The sequence below is a fragment of the Scomber japonicus genome, chromosome 20, assembly GCF_027409825.1.
Source record: "Scomber japonicus isolate fScoJap1 chromosome 20, fScoJap1.pri, whole genome shotgun sequence".
NCBI classification, from domain to species: domain Eukaryota; kingdom Metazoa; phylum Chordata; class Actinopteri; order Scombriformes; family Scombridae; genus Scomber; species Scomber japonicus.
This window is the reverse complement of record NC_070597.1, coordinates 10,047,941-10,075,801: the sequence shown is the minus strand read 5'-3', so window position 1 is coordinate 10,075,801 and position 27,861 is coordinate 10,047,941. Positions and strand designations below refer to the sequence as shown.

The following is a 27,861-nucleotide window of genomic DNA, read 5'->3' as shown; positions in this document are numbered from 1 at the left end:
GTTTCAAAATGAATCAGACAAGTAGAGAAAATAAAAAGTGTTAAAGGTGAAACACGGAGCAACGGTTGCAACGTTTGTGACGTCACGCATGGTACGTAAGTAAGTTTACGTAACGTTTCGGACATTTGGCGTTACCGTTGCCTAGCAATGCTAACTCTAAGAAAAAAAAAAGTCAGAATGTTATGTTTTTAAGTTATCCAGCAGGCAGTATCAATATCATCAAGATATATTTTTTAAAGATTTCATACAGGTCATAAATGGTTCTGAGAAGAAACTAATTTTATGCATTAGGAGCGGGATGTGGGGCAAAGTGTATTTCTTGGATTTACAATTGAAGGTACTTTTATAAAACTTTTATCATTTATGTTCTCTGTTTCAACCATCTATTGAAAAAAACAACAACTTTAGATGCTAACCTCTCAAACACAGTGCAAAGACTGGCAACAATCACACGTATAACTTTAGTTTTTAAGTCAATTAAGTAATATCAAGAATGAGTGGTCCATATATAATATTAAGTATTAACAAAGGCCTTGTAATTTGAAGTCAAAAATACTTTTTTTTATTTTAAAAGTTAATTATTTAACACTACTATTTTATAAAATGCTATTATGTTTATTTATCTGTATCACACTTTTTTTTTAAAACCTCAGTATTTAAAAGCAATAGAGAATTGAACACAACTATAAAACATTAGTTGCATTAATAAAAGTGATCAATGAATACAATCAAATTAAAATGGTAAAATTAATAAGTGCATAACACAGCTTATCAAGTAAACCGTTATCAGTTTTAAACAGGGTTGAAAATAAATTTTAAAAAGTTACTTTTTTTACTTACTTTTTACTAAAACAAGCTGCGTGCTTTTATGTTGAAGGTCTTCTCACATTTCCGGGTGTTTGGTTAACTTGACACAGCTCAAAGTAACAAGTAGGGAGTGTTCAATTGTCAGTCTTTGTTGTACATGATACAAAGCAACAATATATTAGCAATTAACTTGCAACTTTTAACAACAAATTTGCACAAAATTCAAATTATTATTACTTTAAACATTGAAAAGGCATAATTTAAGTCAAATGATACAAAGAAAACAAGCAGCAGTTGGAGAAAAGCTTGTTTTAAGTCTTGTTTTAATTATCACCATAAATTGTCACTGTACAGGTACAATAAGTTCCCCATAAGGAGTGTTATGACTTACATTGTCAAAGCTGAATAAACAATAGTTCCACTTCTTAAAATGTACATTTGAAGCATTGACATGATGCTGCAAACATCAGACTAACATCAGATTAACTCTACATTTCATACAATACATATTATATACACACACTGAAATATCAGCTCTTTGAACCAGTGGCTGACGTCCGTATGGTGATTATCTGGACGGTTAGCATTGGACAGATGGACAGATATCAGGGGAGAGAAGCACTTTTTTTTATTGCTGGGTGACTTCTTGCATACACAAAAGTATAACATGCTACGCTGCTGCTTTCTGACTTCGCTCTATGGCCATCCGTTCCAGGCGCTCAGTGTAGAATCCATTGAAGTCCAACCTGTAAAATAATAACAGCTGAATTAATTGAATTAATTTTACATTGATATTGAGATTATTTAAATCCAAATTGAAGTGAATACAGTGCAACACATTCTGGTAAAACAAGGCCGATTTCATTTTGGTTTAGGCTTGACTGAGCTACAAAGCACAGTACAGAAAATCAAGTTCTCCTGTTTCAGCTTTTTAATATGTGAATATTTTCTTATTTCTTTAGCCTTATATCCTAGTAAACTTATTATCTTTAGGTTATGGACTGATGGTCAGTATAAAACAGAAATTTGAAGATGCATCTTCAGCTTTGAGAAATTGTCCATTGACATGTTTCACCATTTACTGACATTAAGTAATCAAAAGATCATCATTAATTGTAGCCCCAGTCTGCACAATAAAAGGGGTCACTGTGAGTATTTTGCCACAAGTTAGATAAAAAAGTATTCAGCCCTTTATTTTTACATTTCTACCACCTTTGCCGGTTGCATCAATAGATTTTTTTGGCCACTTGGGGGCAGCGTAACAAGCTGAAAACACAATCTCACACATTATCACTGTATTAACCTATTATAAAACAACACAGTAAGAGACTCTCGACCAGGGGTGTCAAACATACAGCGAGCGGATCAGAACCAGCCCACCAAGGAGTCAAATTCGGCCGAATCCAATGGGTGTGAAAAGCGTGAGAAAATTAAGTCCAGTTTTTTAATAAAACACCAATATTCTCATTTATTTTCACTCGCCATTCAGTCAAGGCTTCTGATCATCCAGTGCACATCCAATCTGATGGTTGACTTGCGATGCAATGTAGATTTGAAGGACAAAGTTATATATATGTATGCATGTATATGTATTATGCAATGGTTTTACTGGTCCGGCCCACTCATGATCAAATTGGGTTGTATGTGGCCTCTGTACTAAAATGAGTTTGACACCCCAGCTGTACACTTTCTAAATGTACTTTGAGTTGTATTACCATATAGTGATGACAAATACAACTACAGAGTAGACATGATGTTTACTGAGATAAGATTAGCCACAGAGACTACATCTAGTCTGTATGACATAGATACAGAAACTAATGGCTGCCTGGAAGAAAGGAAATGTGATAACTGTGTCTGGTACTCTGAGTGCTAATAGGTTTACCTATAGATGATGCTGATCATGCTGTGCTCGCAGTCGTTGGTGCTGTAGATGCTGAGCTTGTCCAGCAGGTCCAGCAGCAACATGCTGAAGTTACTGTCAAACTTGCTGATGGTGGCTTCAAAGCCTGCGTCTGACTGAAGGGTGTCGGCGTGCTCAGCTAAAAACTGGAGCAAAGAAGGAACATAAACTTACTGTCCAAAGAAACCAGAAACAAAATAAGTTCAAAACCTTGTTAAAGGGTTAGAGCTGAAGTACTTTTTGTTTTTAGTGTAGCATTCATGTTCACATATTTCCAAAACTCAAAGGAGGAATCTGAACATTTCCTACAGTACAATCTACTTGGTTAGGCCTTGGCGAGAGTGGGAATACCTTAGTCGTCAGCCTCTTCTTCTCTGCCTCCTCTGCATGTTCATTCTGAGTGGGAGGCCCCTCCATCGTCCCTTGCTCCAGAGAGAGACGCTCTAATCTCATGCTCTGAGTGAACCGCTACAACAGTCAAGAAAAAGAAAACATGTTAGAGCAATTATTTGTAATCTGATTCAAGTAACTGATTCAGAACATCAAATGCAATAAGAATACTCCTACATACTAGGATGAAGACATTGTCCAGGAGCAGAAATGACTGTTCTTGATCAAACAAACCTGCATGCAGTTGGTGAACATGACACAGACAGACATGAGTTTGGAGAAGATCCTGAGCAGCTCGGGGTTGGTCAGCATGCAGTCCTTCAAGCAGTTGTCCAGGAAACTAGTGTGATGACAAAGTACGTCATCTATGTTTGACGCCTGTAGGAGGAGAAGACACACAAGGTCAGCTTAAAGATAACAAACATAAGATCACATTCTTGTCTGAACCCTGTGAGTTTTTTTATCCACTGTCCTCAAACCAAGAAAAACAAACTCATATGAACAATGAATCATCACAGGCTAAAAGGACAGTGGGACACAAGAGTAAAACTAGGCTGTCAGCTAGCTTTGCTCTCATTTGAACAAAGGCCACTGGGTATGATAAAAGTGAGTAATCACTCACTGTCTTCAGGTTGTTCTCCATGATGTGCCAGGTGGGCTCCATCACCTCAAACATCATGTAGTACTGGATGTTCTGCACAAAGTTGAGCATGCGCTGACGGAGGGCGAATGCTGCAGCAAACCTACGAGCAGTGCAAGTTTGAAAAGAGTATGAGGATATTTTGCTGGACTTAAAAAAAAAAAATCACCTCAAGCTCTATATCTGCTTAAAAAGGCAGCTCACCATTTGGCAGAATGTAAAGAGTACTCCTTGAAGTCTTTGTTGCTGATCCACACGTTGCACAGCAGCCTCTCGACATGTTTGCAGTAAAACATGTGTCTGAACAGCATCTGGTACCTCGTCAGTGCTTTCCTGGGAAATGAATGCAAAGGCAACGATTAGACACATTACAGCTTTTTACTAAACGTGTTAAAATTGAGGATGTTCCATAATTTTCTTATTGTCAACAAATCCCATGAAAACACCACAACCACCATTGTGTGTGTATCCAAAGCCTGATATAGCTTATTTCTCTGTGCCACAGAGCTCCAATGTGGTCTAAAAACTATTAAAAACAATCAAAGAGCCACACTTCAACACTGGGTGACAACACTTCTAAGCAGATCTTGAGTACTAGGGAGTGTGTTCACTGGAAAGGTGAAAAGAAAAATCAATATACTCAAACCAGACAGTAAAAGCAGAAATATAAATCAATACAATAACATTTCCAGAAAGCTGGGTGTGGACCACACACAACGGAAATTGATTAGGAAAAACCTGCACATGTGGAGGACAGTATTACATGTCTTGTAACCTGCTGAAATCACAAAAAAAGAAGAGGAAAAAAACAAAAACGGACCTTTCACAACAGCTGTCAGTTGTTTGCTGTTGTGAAAGGTTTTGCATTTTCTAGTACGACGCTTAATTTGTCATATACTGTAAAAGCAGTATAATGTGATCAGTAGCACGTAGTATAAAGGATATAGAATCAGCATGTAGTCACATATTTTGACTCACTCTAATGAACCGTCTTAATACCAGAAATACTCACTAGAGCATCAAATGTGTGTTTATCTGCTGCTGAAAATAAATAACCCAAATAAACAAACTGTTTTCACCTGTTTGAGTGTTCAGCTTTTTTAGAAAATTATTGAGCCTTAAAAAACAACAAAACTATAAATTTGTGACCTTTTTTAAAAAGATTTACATAACAGAATAGTGAAGACAGAAAGTATTGAGAGTTGGCGACACATTGTTGGTTTTGGTTAGTTTTCATTAGATTTGTTGACAATAAGAATAATATAAATATATTTATACTTGAAGAAACTTGCATCAGTGAGAAGCTTAAAAGTAGTGTGTGTTTATCTTACGTAAGACTAAGATGTTTTCAGTCTTATTGCTCAATAACAAAGCTTCACTAATGTTATTATTGCCTGTAAAATGAATGCTTTCTCAACGCATATTTAAAGTGCATCTTATGAGGCAGCTGGATTTGTGAAATCACAACATCACAAGATCACAGGAGAATCCATCTCGTCAGGGTTCAAGTTATGCACTTGTGTGCGAACCACCAGTGGTTCTGACAGATCACCATCCTCAAAAGGATTCTCATGTGATTTTGTGAGTCTAGCTGCCTCGCAATGTGATCGACAGATGGTTCATCCAATCACCTGCCAAGTATTTTTTGAAGGCGCCTGCCCTTTTCCAAACTGTTTATATGGACGACTTCTCAGGTCGTTGTGTGTGTAAAAAACCATCTGGTGTGTCAGGTTGATTTAAATCCTTCCTCCACCCAAAGATGTATTTTGCTTTTTAATCTTTTCCAGTTGGATGTTGTGTAGAATGATGTATGTTTGTTTTCACATTCATCCGCTGAAGGTGGACAGTTTGAATTAAATCTCAGTTTAGGGCGTTTTCCCGCGAGCACAAACATGAGCTTGAACTTTTGATGGAAAAACCATATGAGACACACATTATTATTTAAAGTAGAGTACTTTTATGTCTTAAAATGTGTCTGGTTGTACCTTTAAAGAAGAACTATTAAAGTAATTCAAATTTTACTTTTTACTTTATTTTGAGTGGTTTAATTTGGATTTTTGTCTCCCTTAAAATAAAGAAATGTGTCTCGTACATTCTCAAACTACCACACGTTTAATTATATTGATGTTTTATGAGGCAGCACAAGATGCCAGTTGAAATATCTCAAAGTTTCTTTAAGTTATAAAAAACATTTGGAACCTGTTGATGATGAGCGAGAGCGGCCATTTGACAATATAGTCGAAGGAGAAGGCTTCCAGGCCGCTGAGAGCCACGTCTGTAGGGTCTGCATTGATGATGGCCTTCTCCTGCTTAGTCTCGATGGCCAGCACCCGCAGCAGCTGGGTGATTACATCATGAGGCATTAAGTCGATCTGTGGAAAGAGGAGATGAGGTTAAAACATTATAAAGTGTGACGCAGCATGACTCACAAATCATGAGATCAGTTTGAGAGTAGAGGAAGACTACACAGGTTTAACTGCATTAGTATACGAGTAATGGATGGACTATAATTTCCATAGTCCCATCTGCAGCTCCTATTAACCCCCGAGCCACCTGAGGAGGAGGAGGAGGTCCTGTCTTAAGATTTCTTCCATTTCTTCCTTGAGTTTTGAGTTTTTTGGGATGAGTTTTCTCCACACAATTCCAGTTTTGATGGAGTTTCTTTCTTAGAGAGCTTAAGCTGCATGAGGAACCTGTGTGATGTGTCACCCATTAAGACGATGTATGTATTAGTGGTCCTTATAAATAAACAAGTAGACTGAGTAAAGCTTCTTCCTAAAAGCTGATATCTGATGCACAAGTCGGGAAGCTGACAAAATGTGTGTCTAATCACTGCCTATTTTTTTACTATGTGATTACACGGAGTAACGCAGGGTGACAGCATGACAGGATGACAGGATGTATACTTTTACAGACATTTATAATATAATCCTCTGTCCCAAACAGGTCAATCTTACATGTTTTCTATTCAGATGTCTTTAATAAACCTGTTGTTGTTTATTTTAGTGCTTTGAGATGCACATATTTGGGCAAAAAGGATTACTGCTATGTTCTCTTCACCTTGAGGTCATCTTTAAATGGGTCTGTGTTGGCCGTGCTCATCCTCAGAGCGAGCTCCAGCAGGGCTTCTAGTCTAGGAGGAACAATGTCGTCCACCGGCTTCTTTAGCTCCTCCTCCGTCAGGTCCATGAAGTGCACAAAGAAATCACCTTTGTCCATCAAAAAGTAGTGCTTGATGGATCTAAGAAAAACAACACATGCACAAACATTTTTATAGTAACAATTATATACTGAGATCAAGTATATAGAGGTTTTATATAGAGGTTTTAGCCCAAATAAATCAAACTAAAACCCTGCAGGTCTGATAACTGTTTACAATGTCTATGAGTGAAAGCTTCAGGTGTGTGTTGCAGACTACAGCTGACTGACAGCATCACCATGCTATTAATTCCTTTAATAAATACCCCAACAACCTGTTCTTACTTGTTATAAAATGTTAGTGATACACATTATGTTAACAGGGTCCAGTTTGTCTGAAATAATCTATTGCCAATACCCAAAGATCTGCAGACCTGCACAAAACTGATCAAAGATACTAACTCCGACTGACAGGATGTTTTATGAGATGTTTTCTGCCGAACTTTCAATACCAGATACAAAAAAACAATACCTTTTAATTAGCTCACTCAACTGTTTAAATGTCAATATGGGATTTTATTTAGATTATTAACTTGATAGCCATTGTGTCTTTTCAGCCATTTTGCCACTAGTTTGTTGGCACAGATTTACAACCGACAAGCCATAAATGCGTTTCCTCCACCTAGCTGCTTGTTTTAATGGCCTGAACAAATTTGGTGTGATTCTGCTTCCATCTATGACTTTGAATTCAGTACACAACCTTTGCCACACATCGTGCTCTCTCTGTTATCCTTCCTGTCACACACTTATTGTTAAAAATAAAATTAAGCACATACTATAAACTTTAATATTTTGACTTCACCTCAAACGTGAAACCAGCTCCTTTTCCTCCAGGAGGAAGTCCAGCAGCACCTTGCTGGCGTAGTAGTAGGCTTTCTCAATCTGCTCCACATACGCTCTCTCCTTCAGTGTGTACAGGACTTCCTTTGCATCGGGACACGTCACATCACGGCCACACTCCCGAACCACATTCAGGTATTTCCCTATGTAACAAAAAAAAAAAAAAACAGTCATAAAAGCCTCTTTCTAAGAAAAGAGATGAAAAGCCCCTAAAAAGTCTATTTTGTTTGTACCTGTGCTTAATATTTTGTCAGCCATCTTCTGTAGAAATGAGGGAATCCGATGCTGTACGATGGTGTATCTCTGATCCCAGTACTTGTCGTTATAATCTTCTTGAATCTTCTCTTTCTGCAGCTCATGCTCTTCCACCATGAACTCACTGTGAGGACACAATAAATACTTCAGAAGAAATAAACACAAAGTAGACACAAGACAGTAAATAAAAGCCATTTGACAATATTGTAAATATTTTCTTATTTGACGGTTATTCCAATCATCGGCCTATTTATTTGAGAGCAGCTGCACCTGTACGGGTCTTTGATGATACCCCTGTAGATCCACTTCTCCAGTATCTCAAAGTAAGGGACGCTGGCTGCTTTGGTGAGGTAGAGGCACAGCTCCTGAGCCTGGCTGTCACCCGTGAAGTTGAAGGTTCGGTCATGGAGAAGGCTCAGCGTTGAGCCGCCCATACACTCTCCTTTGTCCACTGAGGACGCTGTGAAGACAGTGGAAACAGATACGAAAGCATGAGCATTACACACTTCTCTTTATAACAGTTTAATTAATGCTGTTATCTTTGAATGAATACATTTTGTTTCTAACATCGTGATCAATATTTGTCCCAATTTTTCTGAAATCTCAAAATCTCAAAACCTGGTGTAGATCGCCCCCCGGTGGTTAAAAGGAGTAACTGGTGTTCATTCAGAGAAGCAGATATTTTTAAGGATGGTCATAACAAAGCCTGTATATTTACTTTTTCCAACCTATATCAGCTGATATTGGCACAGATTTTTGTATTAGTCTTAGTGCAGGTTAAAAAAAAAGGATTGCACTTTTCTGACATCTTGACGTAATTAAGTGGTTTTCAATGACATACATATAGTTAACAAGTGTCTCCTTTTTGCTTTTCCATCTAACACCAGATGAAAAGAAACTAAGACTTACTTACTTACTTACTTACTAAAACGATTATATGCCAATTCATTTTATATTTATCAATGAATCAGTCAAGCGGATAATTGTTGCAGCTCATCAAAAAGAGGATTTTTTGTTTAACCAAGTATATAATATATATACTATGTAATACTTTATATGCTGATATTACTCGTGTATTTCTGGTCCTAAAAAAGTAAATCTGCCCCACTCATTCCCTCAACCCGGCTCCTTTCTTTGGCTCTTCATTCCCACAATCTTGTATTTATTACAGTGACGCACACAGAGGGAGATGCTCCAACTAGGTGCAACATTACCCATTAAAGTAGAGTTCAGGTTAAAAACGTTCATACAGATCCATCAAGAAACACCATAAATGCATTGTGTAAAAGTCTTACCAATAGAGGCCAGAATCTCCATGGTCCTCATGGTGGGCTGGATGTAGAACCAGAGCTTCTGCAGGGACAGCAGGCCCTGCCGCTGAAGGTGCTCCAGCTGAGTCACCAGGATCAGGTACTCCTTCATCAGGGTCCTCATCGCTGCAGTCAGAGCGTGATTCACCTGGCCATACTCGAAGGATGATTTCTCCTCAATGAAACTGAGCGACAAAAACAACACCATCTAATAGTTTGTCTTCTTAAACATTTAGAAGAACAACTAATCTATCCCGGTGTTTTTGCATACTCACCGTGTTATAGTGGAGTAATACGATGCGACTGGTAATATCCTGTTCACCAGCTCCTTGACAGACATGTCCAGTGTTGTATCGACAATGAAGGAGCGGTTCTGTCTCCCAAGTACGGGCTGAGCTGTGATGTCTCTCCCATCGACTCCAATCAGGACAAACAGCAGATCCTCCACCAGAGCTTGTTCCTGAGCGGGCAGCGGCATCGTACCTGACCACAGATCACATCTTTATAAACGCTACCAACAACAACAACAACAACAACAACAACCTAAAACTGGAGTCTAGTAGGACACATGAACAAAGATGAAACATTATAACTTACCAACAGGCACAGCTGGATCTCCTGGAGGGTTGGGGCTGGTGATGAAGTCTCCGAGGAGAGCGGGACGGTCGTACACCCAGTTAGGAAACACGGGGTTGGGCTGAGTGGGATTCTTCTTGTTGTGTTTGTCTCTCAGCATCTTCCGTGTGACTTCAGCAGGCTGCAGACGAATCAAAAATGACCTTATTCACCAGCGTTTTATAAAGAGTTTAACAATTTTTCAAGTCAGTCTTAACACAATAGTGAGCAAATGTTTTTCTCAGTGTATTACACCAAGAAAAAACAGGTTTTGATGTGATTTAAGACAGATTTGAAAATGAGTGAATTCCTCCTTTAACTTGTAATTTCAGTATTTCCAGACAGTTCACAGACAACATAAATGCCTCATCCTGAATTCCCACCAGCGTTGCAGCAAAACCCTTCAATGCAATATTAGATTCACTGTGCATAACACAAGTAAACCGGGTTCTGGTCCGCTGACCAGGCACCGAATCACAATCTGCGACATCCATTCTTTTATACCCCTCCGAGTTTCATCTAAGGTGGAGCTTATTCGCCTGCTGACTCTGACCGTTCTCTGACACATGACGTCAATGATGGCATGGGAAGTTTTACTAGAGCTCTAATACATCCATGGCTTGAGTGTGCTGCCAAAATAATTTGCCATGATGACCTGGAGCACGCTGCAAAAAGTTAACTGTTACCTGCCATGCTGGCCTCACAGCAATAACACTGTGTGACTCCATCATGTTGGGTATTTTTAGTATAATAGTGAAACAATGATTATGCAGGCTCCTAATGCATTCCCATAGTGAATGGTTATATAGCGTGATCATTTCTGATAATACCCGAACAGATGGGGGGGGGGGGTTGGATTCTGCTTTCCATCATTTACAATTTAAGAGCATCATGATGGGATCATCCAACAGTCAGTATGAACAAGAGGAATGATTACAGCAAAAAAAACAAAAAAAAACAGGCTTCAATGTTGATTTGGGCACCTGACTGTTGTTTTAAGATTTGAAGATTTTAAAATGCATGAATCTGTCCTTTAGTTTGTAATTTCATTATTTACAGACAGTTCACAACTTAAATGGCTCATCATAAATTCCTGTTAGTCTATTAATCAGTTTAAATGCATTTATATTTCAAGAAATGAAATCAATCATTCAGTCATATTTTAATCTAAAATGCGAATGTGATGATTTCATGCATATCTTTTATCATATATGATGGTTAATCTGAATAGCTTTTGGTCTCTTTGACATATGCAGATGTCACCTTTGATTTGGGAAATCATAATAACGAATGTGTCAAAAAACAGTAAATATTTGTGATTTCTAAAATTCACCCCAGACAGGATAGCATTAAACAGTGCAGGTAAAATCTAAATCAATTCAGAGACGTAAATCCTGTTAAAATGGGTGTTTCATCTTCCATCTTCTGTTTGTTTCTTTCAGATCTTGTCAAACCCCCACCTACAATTTCACCTAACATTAACTTCTCCATCTACTGCACCCAAGTTAGAAAAATGCCTCACCAGCGGAGCGTTGGAGCTGGCCGTCACATTGCCGAGCTTCTTTCGCAGCTCGTCCAGTTCCTGCATGGACATCTTAGTGCTGGTCTGAGGCAGTGTGTAACTGGTAGATGTGGTTGAAGTTGTGTTCGCTGATGACTCTGACCTCTCTTTGGCATTCTGCTGCAGGAACTGGAGCGTCTACAAATACATTAGGACAAAAAAAAAAGGTTATGACTTTTAATAAGGAACATTTCTTAAACATGGGAGAAATCTGGTGAATACATGTCTTGCTTTTTTGGTATCTGTTTAACTAATTACGCCTCTAAATAGCAGTAGTGTCTCTTAACACTACTGCTATTGTTAAGAGGTAAGGAATTATTCTTTACTCGTCTTAATTATTTCAAATCCATAAAAACAATGGATGAGATTGAAATAAAACCACATGATTGTCAGCTTGTAAATCAATCAAATCATACCTCTTTGTCCTCACAGAGTTTGGAGAGCAGGTAGACCAGCGGGTCAAGGTTGCGAACATTTTTGGACTTGAGCTCCTCGTACTTTCTCAAGAAATCCTCAGGAGTTTTAGAAAACTCTGCTAATTTGACCTGGAAATGAAATAACAGTCAACAACACATTCATTTCAGATATGATTTAAACTGGAGGGGCTTGACCCCTAGGTTGGGAACCACTGGACTAAACTAGCTAACTGTATATAAAGTAGTGTAAACTAGCTCCACCTCCAGCAGCTACAACAGTAACATGCTGCTCTAACACTGATGCTTCACTATTAATAATCTAATGATGTCATATATAATATATATCATATATATAATATATCACTACTTTTACTGTAATACTGCAGTACTTTTACTGTAATACTGCATACTACATCACTCATGATACTGCAGTACTTTTACTGTAATACTGCATACTACATCACTCATGATACTGCAGTACTTTTACTGTAATACTGCATACTACATCACTCATAATACTGCAGTACTTTTACTGTAATACTGCATACTACATCACTCATAATACGTGTTATCAACTTTTACTTGAGCAGGACTTGTAATGGAGTATTTTTGCTTTATTGTTACTTTTACTTAGGGGTCTCTATACTTCCACTACCACTGTTTCTGTCCATTTATCCATCAGTTTGTGTGTGGGAAGTTGTATTAGACTATATCTAAATGTGTATTACCCTACCTTGGCACTGTGAGCAGACACTGTGGTGGTGACATAGGGCGTCCTGTTTTTCTGCAGTAAGTCTATGTATCCCTCTGCTCCATCACCTCCTCGGACATGAAGCAAGCTGAGCAGCTCGTTCACGTCGTGGTGGATCCTGAACTCACTCATGGCTCAGAGACAGCTGAGGACAGAGAGGACAGAGGAGAGCGAAAGAGAGGAGAGAGGAGACCATCACAGTTTAGACCAGAGGGGTCAAATTCATTTTCAAAGAAGGAAGAAAGGGAGGAAGGAAAGAGGGAAAGAAGAAAAGAAAAGAAGACAGGAAGGAAGAAACGAAGGAAAGATGGAGGGAAGGAAATAGGGAAAGATGGAAGGAAGGAAAGATGGAGGGAAGGAAAGAAGAAAGGAAAAAAAGACAGGAAGGAAAGTTGGCCGGTTCTGGCCCGCGGGCCTCATGTTTGACATCCCTGAGTTTACACCATCACTGCTGCTGGCTCAAACACACAGATAACAGATAACACACGCAGTTTAAAAGAGCAGAGGCAATAACTATCTCTATCAGCGACATTAAAGGCTGCACATATATACATATATAAACGTATATCTAATAGATATATAACCTGATATTCTCTCTAATAATAGTCAACATTATTAGACGCTAGCTTGTTGACTAGCTGACTAAATACAGCTAACTGAGGATGCAAACTTGTAGCTAGCTGACCCCAAATGAAACGTATCGGCTCATAAACAGCTTTTAATATCGTTATTCGGTGGTTTTGAGCTGTATTTCAGGTGTAAAACAGGTGTAAAGTGTCAGTACTGTACCTGTCAGTCCTGCATAAAAGCATCAACGCGCCCACAGCGACTCAAACACTCTTCTTCTTCTATGGTTCAATTTAAGGTGGTGACGACTCGATGCTGCCACCACCGGTTGGAAGGTGGCATTACAGCTTCACTGTTTGTGGAAGATAAAGGAAACCGCCGAAAAAAGATCCTGTAAGTCAACATAATGAGAAACTTTCTCAAAATAATGACTTTATATCTCAAAATAATGACTTAATATCTCAAAATAATGACTTAGTATCTCAAAATAATGACTCCTATATAGTAAAAAATCTAGTAACATTAGGCTATGTACAAGAGCAATATTGTGGTGAATGATAAGATACCTGAGTTTGATCTTGTTATTGCACAGGTTTTAAATGGAAATTATACACATACATATATATACAAATTGTACAGTTGTGTACTTACAATGTAAGTGATGGGGGCCAGAATCCACAGTCCTCCTTCTGTGCTAAATTGTGTTTAAAAGTTTATCTGAAGTTCATTTCAAATTAAGCAACTTTTGCACATCTGCTAAATTCTGTAAAATTACATATAAACAAGAACTGTTTTTAGAAAACATTTAAAATCTAACCTGCCATTGTCTTTTTTATACATTTCTTGCCTACTCTTCTTGCTTTCTTTTTCAAATGGATTTATTTAGGATTAAAATGTACCCTCTATTTTTGTTTGTTTTTCTCATGATTCCAAACTAAAGCCTTCCCCTGCTCCCTTCTTTCCAGATGTTTCCCAACTTCGCATCAACAAAACCTCCAGTTTCACTGATTCAAAAGCACACTGAATGAAAAAGTGAAGTGTTTTTGACAAGAAATGTATCTTCTGAAAAAGCCTTTTGCCAACATTATCAGAACCACTGCCTTTGACTGAATTCATATCTCTATTCAATCGTCTTTTCCATCAATATGTCGTAACTATTGCAGGTTTGCTGAGTGAGCACTATGCACGCTCCCATCTGAAAACAAGTCAGGCCTTTGTATTACAGTAAAAGCAGTCAAACCATTGCTTAAAGGTCATTACAAATCCTGTGTGGTTCCTGTGGCTTTCCGCTTGAATTCCTTTATTCTTGATAGCTTGAAGCCCTGGCAGACAGGAAATGCAACTGAGCTGTAAGATGAATCCAAATCAGAGTCTACATACAACATAAAACACATTCATAAATTGATTTAATTCAGTAATTCACTCATATAACAACAGATATGAGAGTCATTTGCATAAATCAGCCAAATGCATGCAGATTATTAGTATTATTTATGAGATAAAACATGCATCCTGTACTTTGTGCTGAATTGTGTGCATAGTACCAACACTTGCAGTGTTTTTATCATGCTTATGTTGCAGGTTTTGTTCACATTTAGTGTTTTTATGCTGCCAAAATAATAAAGATCTGAGCTGAAAATCCAAATCCAGGCAGGCATTACATACTAATAATAATAATAATAATAATAATAATAATATTTTTCACCTCAATTCAGTCTGTTCTTAAAATTAGACAAGTGGAGGTTTTCTAGTTACACAAACCTCTATTTTTTATTTTTTTTGGGAGGGGGGGTACAATAATAATGTATTTATGTCTAGGGGTGCTGAGATCAAATTTAAGGGGGCTTGAGCGCCCTTAAAAAGCGTCTAATATCGCCCTTCTTCCCAACTCTGCTGCAGGGAGATGGAAAACTATACTATATCTACTATATTTACTCTTATTTTGAAAACCGATGACACAGCGGAAGTAAACAGTAATCACGTTACAACCCGGAAGAATTGCCTTTTTTCTCTGATTAGCGTTTGAATAGACAAGAATGAGCAATTTATCTTGTGAAGGGACTGCTAAACACGATGCTGCAGACACCACACAGCCGCCTGTAGTCGTGTTTGTGTGTTATTAACTCTCAGCTGCAGGAGGGGGGTGAGGGGGGGTACAGAGGAGGTCGAGTGCGAGCAGCAACGCCCTGATGTCCGCCTCGCTGTGTTTACAAATCTGAGAGGAATCGTTTCCCCCTGCAGTGTGTCGGTAGCTAATCTGGGTTTTTTTCACACACTCACACACACATACACACACACACACGGATAGAAGATAGCAAAAACATGGCTGAGTTGCATGTCGTGGAGCCGAGCGGCGCTGGCACCATCGAGCAGACCGAGCACCGTGATGTCCGTGGCGGCTCCGTGCGTCTGTCGTCCCCCACTCTCATGGTGCTCAGTCCCGGCGGCGGAGTGTCGAGCAGCGCCGGCGGCCGCTCGGTGTTCGGTTTCCCGGCCAAGAGCAACCCGAGCTCCCCGGTGGAGAAACCGGGCTCCCGCTGGGTGCGTCTGAACGTCGGAGGGACCTACTTCATCACGACCAAGCAAACCCTGTGCAGAGACCCCAAATCTTTCCTGTTCAGACTGTGTCAAGAAGACCCGGACCTGGACTCTGACAAGGTGAGCACACTTTAATTTCATTATTATGGTGACTTCCATTTTTATTTTTTTTAAAGCCAAATGCAAAAAAAGCAGCCCCACATTTACTTAACCTAGACTCTGACAAGGTGAGCACACTTTAATTTAATTTAATTTAATTTAAACATAAAGCATAAAGCATAAGCAATATTTACTTCAATCCAATCCGACTTGGTATTTGTTAAGCACTTTAAAACAACCACAGAAGTGCTGTGCAGAAGAAAAGATATAGCTCACATGAGGCATAGAATTACACAAAACAAATAGAATAAAATAAAATAAAACATTTCCACAAATTTCCACTGCACTACTTCCTGGGTTCAGCTGAGAAAACATAGATCCATGTGTAAATCTGTGCACCTGAATTACTGATTAAAAATCAAGGTTGAGAAGGTTACTTTGGAAATGTAATAGGTTACAGATTACTAGTTACTCTTTTTAAAATGTAATAAGTAATGCAACTATTTCTATTACTTAATCAAACTAATGTAACTCATTACGTTTGATTACTTCCCTAATTTTCTAACTAATGTTTTCAGCTGTTAGGGTAAATGTTCCCATTAAGCACCAAAATCTAAGTTCAGGTGTTTTTCATGGATACTGACATGATTTATAAGGGAGATCATTTCTTATAAAACAACATTTATCTCTCATTTGGAAATGTATTAATTAGTTCATGTAGATTTTGGAATATAAAATATTTGATGAAAAAAGTCAAAAATCTGACATAAAGCTTAATAGGTACTGTGACACCATTTAAGCACGCGTCATGATTTATTTACAAAATATTTAAAAAAAATTGATTTAAAAGAATTAAAAACAGCAATATATATTCAGTATACCAATATTATATGGATATTTTCCTTTTACCCACTTTGTCATTGTATCCACATTACCGATGATTATTTACCAAACATTTCATCATGTAAATATTTTGTGAAAGCGTCAAGAGCCATCTCTACATTATCATTGCAATATCGATATCGAGGTATTTGGTCAAATTCATCATGATACTTGATTTTGTCCACATCGCCCAGCCCTAATATGTGTATACATATAATAAATAAAAATAAAATACTTGGTGTGCAAAAAAGTTTTGAATATTTCCATGTAAGGTGTTTGCAAATGTGCTGCATATATAAGAGCATTTTATATCTATTTAACACTTTCTGTATGATATGTGCAACAGATGTATGTTACGTAATTATGAAGTACACAAAATATGCCCTCCTTCCACTTTATTAGGAACACCTGTGCAATTTAATGCAATTCAATACAACATCTCTGCTTTAAATTCTACATTTATGAAGCTTATGCATTTTTCAGTTTCTGTTAACATCATCAGAAAGGTGATAATTCTGCTTTATGTTTATTATTGGGCTCGTATTGGGTGTTGTTGATGTGCTGAGGTGCATTCAATTAAATGGTGTTCCTAATATTTTGTCCACTCCATCAACATACATGAGAATGGCAAAATATTAGGAACACTTTTTAATATAATGCTCTCCAGTACACAACCACCACCATCACCCACTACCTTTTGGACAATGTCAATAAAAACTGAAACTGTATAAACTTCATAAAAGATCTGAATACTTCTTCCATCACTGACAAAATGTATGTTTGGATGATAGAAGGTGAGTAACACTGTTTGGAGATTTTGGAGATAAAGTCACTCTCCTCCATTACTTTATGTTTTTATTATTATTTCACTTCATAGTTTAGTTTGTACTGTTGATTTCTATGAAGTGCTGAAGACTCAACACTGAAGTCAGATCGCTCCTCACTCACTCCGACTCTTGTCATGTTTCCTACAGGACGAGACAGGAGCGTACCTGATCGACAGGGACCCCACATACTTCGGCCCCATCCTCAATTACCTTCGGCACGGAAAACTGATCATGGATAAAAATCTGGCTGAGGAAGGTAAGAAAGATCTCGACCCCGGCAGAAAGATGTGGGTAAAAGTATTAGACCACTTCCTGTAGAGTGATACAGATACCAAAAAAAGGACTTCATTCGATACCTTCAGTTTCCTAAAATGCTACCACTCCTCCCCATCCAAAAGATTTTTACCCTATTACAGTATTTTAATATTTATTACAAAACCGTACAGTAAAGTATCATCACCACAGACTGTAAAGGTCATAGCTGCTGCTTTAGTGGGCTGATCACATGTTGCTTTAAATCCAAGAACGCTTGCGATGATTGGCTGCGACAAAAACTTCAACTTCAACTTCAACTTTATTTATATAGCACTTTATAACAACCACAGCTGAAACAGAGTGCTGTACAGGAATAGATAAAACAACACAGGAACATAAAACAATTAACAGGAAGTAAATACTAAAATATATATAAATAGTAATTCTTTCCTACATCTTGGTACAAAATGGGTCAAATGTAATTATGGTTTGGTACTGGTTTATTTCTATCAATACTTTTAACTCAGTATGAGTCTTTTTATCTGTAATGCTAGTCTTTGTGTGGTTTTGATATTGTGATTGTACAGCACTTTGGTCATCTGCTGTTGCTTTTAAATGTACTTTATTAATAGATTTGACTTATACACACATACAGGTAATCTCACTTTTTTAACTGACTTCATCCTTTTAAAAGGTATCGAGTACAGAGATACCCAGCCTTACTCATTATAAAACATATGTTCAGGATACGTCTGTGGGTTCTGATTTCTGCCTGTTTTTTTGCTTTTTTTAATTTGGTTTCAGGCGTTCTCGAAGAAGCCGAGTTCTACAACATCGCATCTCTGGTGAGGCTGGTTAAAGAGAGGATACGGGACAACGAGAACCGAACATCTCAGGTACATTAAAAAAAACAGAAACAGCTCAAAACAATTAAAACAGGTCAGAGGACTGAAAATAGAAGCGGCTGATGGATCCGTGTGCAAGACTTTCTTCAACTACAAATGAAACCAAAATAGTGTTTCCTGTTCTACATTTATGTGAAGAGTATTGATGCTGTTTTAGTAACTGTGTGTGTGTGTGTGTGTGTGTGTGTGTGTGTGTGTGTGTGTGTGTGTGTCCCGTCCCCCAGGGCCCTGTGAAGCATGTGTATCGAGTACTACAGTGCCAAGAGGAGGAACTCACACAGATGGTCTCAACCATGTCGGACGGCTGGAAGTTTGAGCAGGTGCAGAATATGCAGCTTTTTTCTTTTTTTTTCTTAGTTGACATGTTTTAGTTTCCGCTTTAGTTGTTTCAGCACTTCAGTTTCCAGACACACATGAAGCACACATGAAGAGATGTCTGAAAAAATCCAATAAAATGCTCAATAATTGCACTGTTGTTGTATCAATACAGACTGAAATGTGTCTGTAGTGCAGTGACAACTATCAAATACTGATAATTAGCAGATTTAAGGTGGTATTGATTATTTCAATGATCATATTTCTGATTATCTATCCAGCGTCTATCCAAGATGTTACCTTTATTCTGGAGGTTTCATCTTCAGATTGCTGCTAATCCAAAACCCCCAGATATCAATTTATTATTAAAAGAAAAACGAAGGAGAAAATAATTACTTCTTGAACCAGAAGAGACACAAGAACTGGTGAATTTTGGGCATTTTAGATTAAAAATCAAAATAGTTGCAGATATATTTTCTGTTGATTGACAAATCGATCAATCGACCATTTAAGCTTCTCTTGTTTGTTTGTTTTTTCGATCATATAGTTCCAGATTTAAATAATAATTTTGTCAACTTCAGATTATTATCTTGAGGCAACATCCTTGTACAGCTCTTCAGAAAACTTAAAACACTTGAAACGTTTGACTTCCAAAACCCCCAAATATGAATTTATAATATATTACAAAATTAAGAAAATATTTACTTTTTGAACGAGAAGAGACACAAGAACTGGTGAATTTTTGGACAAAATAGCTGCAGAATAATTTTCTGTTGTTTGACAAATCGATTCATCAACTGTTTTATTTTTCTCGAGCATATAGTTCCAGATTTAAATAATAATTTTGCCAACTTCAGATTATTATGTTCAGGCATAATTCTTGTACAGCTCTTCAGAAAACTTCTTCTTGTTGTTAAATGAAAAATATGTCCATTAAAGTTAGAAAAAAGTATTTGGTATCTGCACCAAATCTCAGGTGTCTTATTACCACCGAGCCCTAATATAGGTATGAAATATAAAAATGGGTTAGGGTTAGATATTTGAGAACACTTTTCTTGCTTTTTGTAGACATTATTTATTGTTTCACACTGTTGTTACCATTATTTATTCCTTCCTAAGAGGAAAAAAAGCTTATTACATACTACTTTATTTTTCCTCCATTGAGTCATCCTCATAATTTTCCTGTCTACATCCTCAGCTTATAAGTATCGGCTCCTCATATAACTACGGCAACGAGGACCAGGCGGAGTTTCTATGTGTCGTTTCCCGGGAACTCAACAACTCCACCAACGGCATCGTCATAGAGCCCACCGAGAAGGCCAAGGTGAGCCACTTTACCGTACCCGACTCCCTTTACTCACCTCGGCAGCAGAAGGTGGAAAAATGATGTTAATTGATGATGATGATGATGTTAACGATGTTTGTGTTGATGCTCTTTCCTCCTCTCCTCCCTCGCAGATCCTTCAAGAGCGAGGCTCGCGGATGTAAAGAGACCACCTCGCATCCTGAGCTAAATAACACTTTATCAACAAAAAACAAAAACAACCACATGAACTTTTCCCTCCAGTTTGCATCGAGATCCACAAGTTTACCCCCCAACCTCTATATTTCTACCATCGCCATCATCTTCATCATCGACTTCCCCCTTCCTTCCTCCCTCCCTCCCTTCCTTCCTTCTCTCCCTCCTCCGGTGTGCCTTTCCACAGCGGGGAGCTTCCACCATCCTTCTCTCTCCTCCAGCGCTGCAACACGACCCTGACTCGTATTCTCATTTCTTCTCCTCCGTCAGCGGCTACGAACACTTCAGGAGGAGTTTAAAGGAGTTACAAGTGAGTGGTTTTCCTCATTGCAGCTTTTTTTTTTTTTGATGGTCAGTGTCACAGCGGTGCAGGCTACGGTGCTGATTGTAGCCCCCCCCCCCTTGTTATTGTCAATGGATGGGACACCCAGGTCGGAGCTACTATAAATCATCATCATCGCCATTAACAGACAGGATACTTCCTCCCTCTCTCTCTCTCTCTCTCTCTCTCTCTCTCGCTCTCGCTCTCGCTCTCTCTCTCTCTCTCTCTCTCTCCCCTCTCTCTCTCTCTCTCTCCCTCTCTCTCTCTTCTACATCTGGCTCTGTCGACTTAGCAGAAAACCTCCTCAGGACTCTCAAAGGACATAAAGGAATGAACACAACTCCACACAGACTGAGCTTCTCTCTTGACCTGAATCCGTTACTGGAGTCGTTTCTCCGTCTCGACTCAACTCCCGGACTCCTCAGCTGACGTCCGAGGCACAACAACAACAAAAAAAAACCACGAGCCAGGACGTCCGTTAGGTGGAGGAGGAGAGTCCAATCTCTTTGCCTGAGCCGGCCTGGTGCAGCATTATCTCGCCTCTCTTCGGTCTTTAAAACTTGAGAGCTTGCCTTTGGTTCGGCACAGGAGGGAAATGGCGCTGCTGGAAACATCCAAACGACTCACTCCTCTTTGTTTCCTGTTTTCTGGGGGCTCGATTTGATCTGTCCTCGCAGGGAGAAGATTTGGGATATTCCCACGTTAAAAGAAAACAACTGACTCAAAAAAGACTAAACCACACCTGTGTACAACTTGTCAAGGCATGTGAGGAATCTATATAAATCTATATAGGCTATACATGATGAAATTATATGAAAAATTGAATGCAAAATGGTGTAATTATTGATTTCTTGTATCATAGTTGTCATATATTTACGTATTCTGGTGGATGAGTCTATTTAAACGGTTGGAGAAAAAATATCAGTTTTCATAACCAGTTTTTTCCTGAAGGTCTAACACCTGGTGACAAAGGTGTGAGTAAGTGTATGCAGTGCCTCTCTGCTTTCTGTCCATGACTGAAATATCACAAGCTTTTCAGCTGCACGTTTTTCTGTAGTGTTTCTCGAAAATAACTCCAGATACTGTCAATAAGTTTTCTCTTAAATATCCTACTTTTTGGTATCTTGCATATCTTGAAATTGTAATTAGGGATACGGAAAAAACTTCTGTCATCGCCAATTGTCCAGACTGGCGTGGCGTGGCGGGGGGAAGTCGATGGACTGTGGCCAGTTTGTATGCTGCCTCAAAAACCCTGAAGCACCCTTCTCTCTCTCTCTCTCTCTCTCTCTGTCTCTGTCTCTGTCTCTCTCTCTGTCTCTGTCTGTCTCTCTCTCTCTCTGTCTGTCTCTCTCTCTCTCTCTCTCTCTCTCTCTCTCTCTCTCTCTCTCTCTCTCTCTCTCTCTCTCTCTCTCTCTCTCTCTCTTCTCTCTCTCTCTCTCTCTCTCTCTCTGGCATTTTGCTACTCTCACGCCAATATTCATTCACTTTGCAGCTGCCTCCGTTGACACCCCCTCTCTTAACTTACCACCCAACCCAACTGTGTTGTTGTCTTTCATTCTGCAGCACTTGTAGCAACTGTGGCGCAAGCTGAATTGTACTCCTCACGCTTAAAGCCCTGAGATACCTGAGCCTACATTATATCACAGACGTTATTATACTGTAAGTCAAGCTGCCAGATGGGACGTGTCTTCGGTTTTTCTGAGCTTCAGAGGGAAGCCTTTATTTCACACTTTTTCTTTTTCTGTGCCAGCAGATAGAGATATTAACTTGGCTGAAGTGTATTTCTCTTGAAGTATACTTGACATTAAGTTGCTGTATGATGGTGCTGTTTTATAGACTTGTAACAGTATATACCAGCCTGGTTTCACACCTCTGAGTCGCTGCTCACGTCTTTGATTTAATGGCGGTGGAAATTTCAGGCTATTTTTTAAATGAAATTGTTTATAATTGAATGGTTTTAATGATTAATCGTCTGTGTTATTTTACAAGCAGAAATGTCAAATATTTTTTGGTTAAAGCTTCTTACATGAGGTTAGGGTTAGGGATTTGTCTTCTTTTCCATGTTATATCACTGTATATTTAACATTTTCAGACATTTAATAGACAAAATGTTGATAAAATAGTAAAAAACTGTGAAGTATATTTGTGTATAAGACAGTTCATCGAGAAAATGATCTGCAAATTTTATCAGTAATGAAAATAATCATTAGTCGCCACCAAATTACACTGCTACAATTCATTATTTTTTTCATCAATGTTGATTTATTTTTTCGAAAATAGTGAAAAACACCAAAAGTAGAGGCGAAGGAATTGCTTGTATTCAACCAATTGTATAACACCTAAATATGATTACATTTATAATTATATAATACAAAAGAAGAACAAATTATAACATTTGAGAAGCTGAAACCATTTTTTTTTGGCATTTCTTCTTGGTAAATAACTAAAATAACAAAAATCGACTTACCGATAAATAGACTGTTTCCCCACCTTTCTAAGAACATGTGAGCCACGTGAGAATATAATGTTGTTACTGGTATATAAATGCAGCCTTGTTATAAGAGCAACTTAATGCAAAGTCTGAGCCATATTAACACATATCAGATGGAGAATTGAAACATCTTGTCGTTACCCATCGTGCAGAGACCGAACTCACCTTTTTATCACTCTGATCTTTATTAGCGATATCGCCAAACACCTACCTATCACTGGCATTGATCACTTTGATACACCATCCTTTGTATAAAGAACATATTTGATGCAGTTATGTTATATCAAGCATGAACAAAAAGAATGCATTTTAACGAAGAAGAAGAAGAAAAAAAAAACAACCTGTACCTTTTGCTGTTGTCATGCTCCCTGACCGTGTCCAGTCAGGCCTCAGAGCTCAAACTTTTTGATGTGACTTCCTCTTTGTTGTTTTATTTCTCCTCTCCAGTGTGTGTCGTGCAGTTTTATTCTACTAATCGGAGTTGTGAGCTGCTAAAAATTGCCCAAAACGTCTCATCGAGGAGCACTTTTTCCTCCCACCTTGTTGTCTCTGGGCCTCTTCAAAAAGCACCTTGGGTGTTGTTTCCCTTTGTCTGTGTCCAGTGTTGTGCCTTTTTGACCTGTGTTGTGCACAGTTGTTCTCCCCCCTCGTATCATAAGATGCCTCTCATACCTTAAAAAAAAAGCCAGGAGGCACCAACAGGAGGTATAATGTTTTAATGCGGTCTTTAGCTTGGTTTCTATTGTTTGTATTTTGGGTGAGAGGCACGCCAAACATGCCCATTCTCCCCCCTGCATTGTTTTCTTATATGTACCTCCAAACTGAACCTTATTACCAGCTGCTTCCTGTGTGTGCCATTACTTTTACTTTTGAGCTAAATCCACCCACAATCCCTTACACTGCTGGTGATTCAAAATGTTTGTCTTTCGCTGCAAACACTTATGGTTTTACAGCGCTACTAAACAGAGGGGAGCTGGGGATGGGGGGAGCTAGGGCGCAATCGACTGCAGGCCCTCCCCCTCCCCTCTCTCCTTTTATCTTAGTAAAACTCCAGCAGTGCATTTCTAATCAGAAATTGATTCGACTATAAATTTACCATCATTCGGCTTCTTTTTTCTTTTTCTTTTTTTAACGTCCTTGAGTTGCATGCTGAAGCCATCTCTGAAAGGTCCCACTTTTTGATGTATGTAATCAACCTTAAAAAGCACTTACTGTACTTGTCACCTTTTGTGAATCCAGTTTGATCGTAACTTTGGTTGCTAAGGTCAGTGGTTCCCAACCTAAAAAAAAACAAACATATTTACAAGAAAGTTATGCCTACTTCTTCAGACTTCAGTCTAATCGTTGCTTTTTCATAGCCATGGTTATAGGTGGATATATGGATATTGTTTGATCAGTCGGTCCACCTCTTTGATCTAGACTGAAACAACTATTGGATTGGTTGCCATGACATTTGTGGTCTCCAAAGTATGAATCTTGGTCATCTGCTGACTAAATTTCCACTCATCCGACATTTATGGTGATGAGAGGATGAACTTAGTAACTAATAATTAACTTAATAACTAATAATAATAATACCTTAATAACTAACCTGATGGTTTTACATCTTCAGGACTCAAATGAGAAATAAATCACTCTTTCCTTGAACTGCTCACACGGCTTTATGCATCCTGTGACGAAGGGTCACAAGTGCTTCATTTAAAGGTTGGAAACCGCTGACCGCAAAGAACCTTCTTGTGTGATTATCTTAATATTTGAATCAAGCAACCCCTATTTTTAAAAACAAAAATGAACTCTTAACCATTACTGTTTACTATCACCTGCACTAGTTAGTCTACAAATAATGTGCAATGTTAACAAATCTGCAAAAAAGAAAAACGCAAAAAAATAACTAAATAAATCTCTGTTGTTTGGGCACGTGAAAAAACATGAGAGCATGCATTGTTCTAGAGATTATGATGTCGTGTACTGGATTTTGTCTGACCTCTGTGTTAGTGCAAAGTGTATGTGATGCATGGTGGGGGGAGCAGAGGGAAGGCATGGCTCTTGGGGTTTGTAGGTGTAGATTTCTTGTGTGGAACAGTTGGTCTACAACTAGACATATTCTCTATTCACATGTTCTGTTTCTTTGTCGTTTCTGTATCTTCGTCATGTCATTTCGACTTAACAGTAGATAAAGAATAGCTAATAGCTTTCAACACGAATTAACCAACCAATCTGATTTCAGACCCTCCCCGACCCCTGCCCTTGACCTCCCCCTCTTATCTTGGTTTATATTGACAGCATTTACGCGACCCGATTGGTCAACACACACAAAAAGAAAGATTTTTTGATTCATGGATCATTTTTGCCAGTTAATCTGTAAAACACCTGCATGCGTTTGTGGACATGCACACTTGTACACTCATTTAGATGTATTGAGAAATGTCACCTATTAACAGTTACTTTGTGTTTCATTTATCAACAGTATTGATGTCAAATGTGAATATTGTCAATGGAGACTGTGGAGAATTGTTTGGAAGCTGACAAAACATTTTGTCCAATTTTTGTTTGTTTTCACTTTTATTTATTTTATATTTTTTGAATTTTGTCTACCAATGTCGTTTCTTTACATGTAACAATTTTAACAAAACCCAGTCTGGTTTTTAATCATAAAATGTGTCTGTGTTTTAAGATTTGACTCCTTGACTATTTCTTCTGTTTACTGTAGATTTAAAGATGATGAACATACTGAAGTTTAATAGTGACTAAATAATGAAAGATTCAGAAAGTATCCTGATTAGTTTCACCCACACTACCTCATGTTTCTGTTAAAGTTACTTATTTGCATATATTTTCATTTGCATGGAGTGTAGCGAGGGATGAAGCCATTAAAACTGAGATAAAGGTAACTGTAGGACTGGGTCTCGTCACTCAATATCTTTAAGGTATCAACCGAAATAAATCCATACAAAGTAATATCGAAATGTCTCCCGTTAAACGATATCTGCAATCGATCCTTTTTGCACACAGCGATAGAAAATATGACTATTTGTGTGGACTTGCTCACAGCCAATCAACACAAGCGTTCTTGGTTTAATAAATATCAATAGACTTTGAAGACTTTATTAATGCAATGAGTAATGGCATTTTATGCAATTTAATGCTTCTATTCACATGATGGGTATTGAATGAAGTGCTCAATTGGTATCTGTATCACTTTAAGGGTACTTGAATTGGTACTTGTATCATCATTTTTTAAAGGTCACTGTAGACATCAAAGTAAATAGGATGATAACTTCTTCAGTTCACACTAAGTATAGATTTGATTTTATGTGCAGAGATGTTGAGATATGTCTTTATATGTCCAACAAAATAGAGATTAATGTCATTTATTTTGTGCAGTGGGGCAAATAAGTATTACACCTGTCAGCTTTTTTTTCAGTAAACCTATTTCCAATGAGGATATTCACATGACATTTTCAGCAGACTTTGATATTAACTCAAGAAATCCACACATAAAGACATCAAAACATTAAAGACATAAATAAAGTTATGTATAATAAAGTGGAATGAAACACGCTAACTAAAATGTATTTAATACTTGGTGGAGAATCCTTTGTTTGTAACGACAGCTTCAAGATGCTGTGATGTGATGTGTAGTGCCATTTCTCGTATGGTGTGTTGTATGAAACCAAAAAGTTACATTTTCGTCTTGTCTGACCAGATTACATCCTCCCAGTATTTGTCCAAATGTTGCTTTAAATGAGCTTCAACATGCCTTTCCTCAGAGTCTTGCAGGGTGAGAGCGCATTGTCCTTCTGACTCCCTGGGAAAAAATCTTGCGATAAGGTCCTTTGTGTGGTTTCTTCTACTTCCAGTTAATGGCTCTATGAGTCCTTACTGGAAGATTCAGAAGTTTTGAAATACATCTGTAACCAATGCACTCATAAAGTTTTGCAACGATCTGCTTTTTCTTTGTGTGTTAAATACTGTTTTCCTGTTTCATTCCACTCTACACTTAACTTTATTTATGGACTTAAATGTTTTGATTTCTTTATATGTGTGGATTTCTTGAAAAATCTGGCGAATATCCTCATTGGAAATATATTTTCTGAAAAAAACATTGACGTATTAAATATTTATTTCCCCCACTGTATCTTAACCACTTGAATGCCAAGCTTACATTGACAGGAGGTTATTACATTATTAGGTTAACCTTATTTTTGCAGAAGCTAATATTCCCAATATTGTAATAACATTATTACTTTTTTTTGTTATGAGGGGTTTTTTTATTACATTTTTGGGAGTTATAACATTATTGGGAAATTATTACATTATCAGGTTCTACAAAGCATAACAATACATTTTTAGTCTATGATTGAAAGACAGCAGTAACCCCACCTAGTGGAAAGGTCATGCCACACCACGCCACACCACGGGGGGCCCAACAACAAACTTTTACCCCCTGGGCCC

The 27,861-nt window shown here is 38.1% G+C and overlaps 2 protein-coding genes across 2 annotated transcripts; one reads left to right on the top strand and one right to left on the bottom strand.

Annotated features, from left to right (window-relative positions):
* Positions 1 to 1,119: 1,119 nt before the first annotated feature.
* On the bottom strand, positions 1,120 to 13,520 carry tubgcp2 (tubulin, gamma complex associated protein 2). The gene is made up of 18 exons (XM_053341673.1): positions 13,476 to 13,520; positions 12,669 to 12,831; positions 11,936 to 12,064; positions 11,481 to 11,657; positions 9,941 to 10,100; positions 9,619 to 9,826; positions 9,329 to 9,528; positions 8,304 to 8,493; positions 8,012 to 8,157; positions 7,741 to 7,921; positions 6,801 to 6,981; positions 5,940 to 6,112; positions 3,945 to 4,073; positions 3,723 to 3,843; positions 3,335 to 3,478; positions 3,062 to 3,178; positions 2,693 to 2,856; positions 1,120 to 1,553 (listed from the first exon to the last, which is right to left on the bottom strand). Exons 2-18 carry the CDS (start codon positions 12,816 to 12,818, stop codon positions 1,478 to 1,480), a joined length of 2,646 nt encoding a protein of 881 aa, XP_053197648.1. The 5' UTR covers positions 12,819 to 12,831; positions 13,476 to 13,520; the 3' UTR covers positions 1,120 to 1,477.
* A 1,831-nt stretch (positions 13,521 to 15,351) lies between these two features.
* kctd2 (potassium channel tetramerization domain containing 2) lies at positions 15,352 to 20,727 on the top strand. The gene is made up of 6 exons (XM_053341684.1): positions 15,352 to 15,911; positions 17,747 to 17,855; positions 18,659 to 18,750; positions 18,984 to 19,079; positions 20,273 to 20,398; positions 20,533 to 20,727. The coding sequence occupies exons 1-6, from the start codon at positions 15,576 to 15,578 to the stop codon at positions 20,560 to 20,562; spliced, it is 789 nt and encodes a 262-aa protein (XP_053197659.1). The 5' UTR covers positions 15,352 to 15,575; the 3' UTR covers positions 20,563 to 20,727.
* The last annotated feature ends 7,134 nt before the right edge of the window (positions 20,728 to 27,861 follow it).

Coding starts and splice junctions, on each gene's coding strand:
- tubgcp2 (XM_053341673.1), bottom strand. CDS start 12,818: ATGAGTGAGTTCAGGATCCACCACGACGTGAACGAGCTGCTCAGCTTG. Junction 12,065..12,668: donor TGTCTGCTCACAGTGCCAAG/GTAGGGTAATAC, acceptor TTTCATTTCCAG/GTCAAATTAGCAGAGTTTTC. Junction 2,857..3,061: donor AGAAGAGGCTGACGACTAAG/GTATTCCCACTC, acceptor TCTTTGCTCCAG/TTTTTAGCTGAGCACGCCGA.
- kctd2 (XM_053341684.1), top strand. CDS start 15,576: ATGGCTGAGTTGCATGTCGTGGAGCCGAGCGGCGCTGGCACCATCGAG. Junction 18,751..18,983: donor ACGAGAACCGAACATCTCAG/GTACATTAAAAA, acceptor CCCGTCCCCCAG/GGCCCTGTGAAGCATGTGTA. Junction 19,080..20,272: donor ACGGCTGGAAGTTTGAGCAG/GTGCAGAATATG, acceptor CTACATCCTCAG/CTTATAAGTATCGGCTCCTC.